The sequence below is a fragment of the Lynx rufus genome, unplaced genomic scaffold (genome assembly GCF_022079265.1).
Source record: "Lynx rufus isolate CCGP_SWC_20201006 ecotype Redwood Valley unplaced genomic scaffold, mLynRuf1.p SCAF_4, whole genome shotgun sequence".
Taxonomy (NCBI): domain Eukaryota; kingdom Metazoa; phylum Chordata; class Mammalia; order Carnivora; family Felidae; genus Lynx; species Lynx rufus.
In genome coordinates, this window is record NW_025814856.1 from 6,630,140 (window position 1) to 6,634,127 (window position 3,988).

The 3,988-nt window shown below is 51.6% G+C and overlaps 1 protein-coding gene across 2 annotated transcripts; it reads left to right on the forward strand.

The window, feature by feature from the left end:
• Positions 1-260: 260 nt before the first annotated feature.
• Positions 261-1,804, forward strand: UBL5 (ubiquitin like 5). 2 transcript variants are annotated; one of them, XM_047096835.1, is made up of 5 exons: positions 261-363; positions 621-687; positions 852-935; positions 1,095-1,132; positions 1,638-1,804. In XM_047096835.1, the coding sequence occupies exons 2-5, from the start codon at positions 632-634 to the stop codon at positions 1,679-1,681; spliced, it is 222 nt and encodes a 73-aa protein (XP_046952791.1). In that variant the 5' UTR covers positions 261-363; positions 621-631; the 3' UTR covers positions 1,682-1,804. The 2 variants fall into 2 exon arrangements, with proteins under 2 accessions (XP_046952791.1, XP_046952792.1); XM_047096836.1 differs by having other exon boundaries at positions 261-351.
• Positions 1,805-3,988: the final 2,184 nt, after the last annotated feature.

The following is a 3,988-nucleotide window of genomic DNA, read 5'->3' on the forward strand; positions in this document are numbered from 1 at the left end:
CGGCGTCTCCCCACATCTAAGGGGCCCCAACCAACGGCTTCCAGCGGGCTGGGCGCCGGCCCCTGACCTCTGGCTTTCCTTCCACGCCCCTTCCCCGACCAGGCACGGGCCGGGACGCCGACAGGGCCCCACGCACCCACGGCAGGCGCCCCCTACCCAGCCTTGGGACCCTGCACCGCTCCTGGGAACCGCAAACCCACCCTGCGCCTGGGACCGGAAAGAAGTCGTAGGGATGTTGAGCAGGGAGCACGGACCTACGCTTCCGGTTGCTCACTTCCGCTTCCGACTCTGACCGGGGTTCCGCCTTCGAGAGAGGAGATTGTGGCGTCGGCGGATTCCAAGCGTTTCGAGGTCAGGGGCCAGGTAGGGAGGTCCGCAGTTGGGGAAAGCTGGTGGGACCCGGCCATCAAGGGTCTGTGCCCCTGCGAGAGGCGAGGCCGGGCCTTCGGGCGACCTGAAGAGGGGAGGCGCGGCTCCCTGGGGTCCGCGGTCCTGAGACTGGGAGGCCCGGGAGGACACGGATCTGGGAGGTTGAGGGGTGAACATAGAGCCCCAACCCGGGGTCCCGGGTCACCCCTGAAGCCCTGACTCTGCTGCCTTCCGCCCCGCGCCCTGTGTAGCTCCAGACAGGATGATCGAGGTTGTTTGCAACGACCGTCTAGGGAAGAAGGTCCGCGTTAAGTGCAAGTATCCACCGGCGGCCGGTTCCTGGGGCACCTCAGTCTGTGTTGTAGGGGGACTTTCCTGGGGGAGGGGGCGGATGGGGTCCTGGTAGAGTGCATTCAGCCCTGGAATGTCCTCTTCCACGTTCTACCTCCCCCTTCCATTTTCCTTAACTCCTCTGCGCCCAGCACTGATGACACCATCGGGGACCTTAAGAAGCTAATCGCAGCCCAAACTGGCACCCGCTGGAACAAGATCGTCCTGAAGAAGTGGTAAGTACAGTGGTCGAGCTGGGCGCTGGACAGGATCAGTCCAGAGGTTTGGGTTCCAGAGCCCTGCAGGCAGCCCTTTGCTTAGGCAGGGTTTCCTCCGCTTGCCTCTAGTATGAAAAGCCACCTCAGGCTTCTGTCTAAAAGGTTTCTATCCCACAGGTACACGATTTTTAAGGACCATGTGTCTCTGGGGGACTGTATCCTTTGTGTGACTTCTTGAGGAAGGGTCTGCATACCCGACTTGGTTCTCTTTGTTCCGTGCTGGAATCTATGTGCGATTGTGCGCATAAAACGTTTAACTTAGTGCGCAGCACATGGTAAGCATTTCGAAAATGGGAGCCATGTAATTATTTTGTTGGGGGAGGAGGGTGGATGGTGAAATATTTTGACTTGGCTTAGAAGACACTTGAAGGTCAACATGTTTTCTTACTGAACTCTACCTGAGTGTGGACAGGAGGCCAGGATGGAGTGAGACTCAGGCATGTCTATGGTGCAAAAGGAGCATCAACTTTTTTTCTTTCCTCTTTTTTCTTTCTTTCTTTCTTTCTTTTTTTTTTTTAATGGTTTGGATTCTTTCCAAATCAAAATGACCCGGTTCAAAATGCCTTTCTTGGGCCCTCAGGCCACTCTGACCCACGTGTGCAAGATGAGGGGGGTGGAGCTGGAACCCACAGTGAGAATTCCTTAACACCTTCACTTCAGATGAAATCCATGATGGGATGAACCTGGAGCTTTATTACCAATAGAACAGAATTCCTTCCTGCTGACCATCTTCCCCTCCTGTTTCCTCTCTGCTCCCACCCTCATCCCCACACTGGTATGGATGCTTGTTTTTAAAAACTCCTGTTAATAAAATATTAGAAGTTGCATCATTGTTGTCCTCTTTGAGTGAGGCCTTATCTAACATGGGGAGGGTTGACAGCTGGTTGTCACTCTACTTTCTACGCAGCTGCTCAGTGAGAGTTCAGGATCAACTGGGTGTGACCCAACCCGCAGCTCTGGGTTTTGCCATGGGTCTGTGAAAGAGGTCGTGGGATTATTGTCATCCTAATAGATTAGCGAGTGTCTGGGTAAGGACACTGGATGTAGTAGTAAGGAATATGGGTTCCGGATCGAGACCAACTATGGTTGGAATCCTGGCTCTGCCACCAAGAGTGATCCTGAGCAGAATAGTTAACTTCTCGAAGCCTTCATTTCCTTATCCAAACTGGAACTGAGAGTGTTTACTTCATTGTGAAATGTAGATGAGCTAAAGCAGGGTTAAGCATCCACAGGTCCTGAACTTTTGAAATCCCAGAGGACAGAGTGTGGCAAGGGCTGAACTTTGGTCATTAGTGGTGGGATTTGGGGAAGTCCGCCTCTTCGATTCGAGGTTTCCTGCTCTAAAAAGGAGCACCATGATGGCACCCACATCTCAGAGACAGTGCAGTTAAAATAGCGGGATGTCTGGCACAAAGTGTTTTCACCTGTCTCCAGCCTTCCCCCAGGTATGAGTAGACAGGACACCAAACACCCCATCTGTGTTCCCTGGGCCACAGATCCCAGGTCGATGTTGGCCCTTCCCCAGAGCTGCATTCTGGATCCTTTTTCAGGAGCTTCACCCAGACACTTGCCCTGTCCCTTTTCCCCACTCTTATTGACCTGGGTGATTTTCTGCAGTACGTTAACATGTCCGAGTCTAGCCTACTGCTCCTCCCCTCCCCCTAAATTCCACCCAGTCTTCTGCTTCTTCCCTTCATTTCATTACCAAGCTTCTTGGGAGGTGGACCTGCCAGCCGCCTGGTTTTGCTGGCCTGTAGTTCATGGAGGATGATCTCGCCTTGGTCTCCATTAGACAGTTCCCTTCTTAGGACTCCCCTCCCTCCTGACATCAGAAATAACTATTTCCTGGGGCACCTGGGTAGCTCAGTCGATTAAGCATCTGACCCTTGATTTTGGCCCCGTGTTGGGATTCTTTCCCTCCCCCCTCCCCCCCCCCCCCCCCGCCCTGGCCACACGCACTCTCAAAAATAAATAAATAAACAACAACACATTTCTGTTTCCTGATACCTTGTTCTTCCTACTCTTAGAGTTGTCTCTCCCCATATTTGTTTATTTAGAAACAAACCTGAGTTGCCTGGGTGGCTCTGTCGGTTAAGTGTCTGACTTCGGCCTAGGTCATTATCTTGCCAGTCCTGAGTTCGAGCCCAGCCTCCAGCTCCATGCTGACAGCTCAGAGCCTGGAACCTGTTTCAGATTCTGTGTCTCCCTCCCTCTCTCTGCTCCTCCCCCACTCACACACACACACACACACACACACACACACACACACTCTCTCTCTCTCTCTCTCTCTCTCAAAAATAAATAAACATTAAAAAAAAAAACCCAATAAGGTTTTTAAACATATCAGACTTTGACAAGGTGGTTGTTTGTTAATTTCAAATCAGCTAGAAAAGTACAGGCTGAAAATAAAACCCTTCTAGCCCCATTCTCTCTCCTGAGGTCAGGTCTTTTACAATGCATTTATAGAAACTTCCAATTTTATTTTTAAAAGATGACTGCTGGGACGCCTGGGTGGCGCAGTCGGTTAAGCGTCCGACTTCAGCCAGGTCACGATCTCGCGGTCCGTGAGTTCGAGCCCCACGTCGGGCTCTGGGCTGATGGCTCAGAGCCTGGAGCCTGTTTCCGATTCTGTGTCCCCCTCTCTCTCTGCCCCTCGCCCGTTCATGCTCTGTCTCTCTCTGTCCCAAAAATAAATAAACGTTGAAAAAAAAAAAAATTAAAAAAAAAAAAAAAAAGATGACTGCTGAGGGGTGCCTGGGTGGCTCAGTCGGTTAAGTGTCCGACATCAGCTTAGGTCATGATCTCATGGCCTGTGGGTTTGAGCCCTGCATCGGGCTCTGTGCTGACAGCTCAGAGCCTGGAGCCTGCTTCACATTCTGTGTCTCCCTTTCTCTCTGCCCTCTCCCACTTGTGCTCTGTCTCTGTCTCTCTCTCAAAAAATAAACATTAAGAAAAAATTTTTAAAAATTGATAGCTAAAAGATGACTGCTGATATTTGCTTGTAAAAACAA

Coding starts and splice junctions, on each gene's coding strand:
- UBL5 (XM_047096835.1), top strand. CDS start 632: ATGATCGAGGTTGTTTGCAACGACCGTCTAGGGAAGAAGGTCCGCGTT. Junction 688..851: donor AAGGTCCGCGTTAAGTGCAA/GTATCCACCGGC, acceptor CTCTGCGCCCAG/CACTGATGACACCATCGGGG. Junction 936..1,094: donor AAGATCGTCCTGAAGAAGTG/GTAAGTACAGTG, acceptor TCTATCCCACAG/GTACACGATTTTTAAGGACC.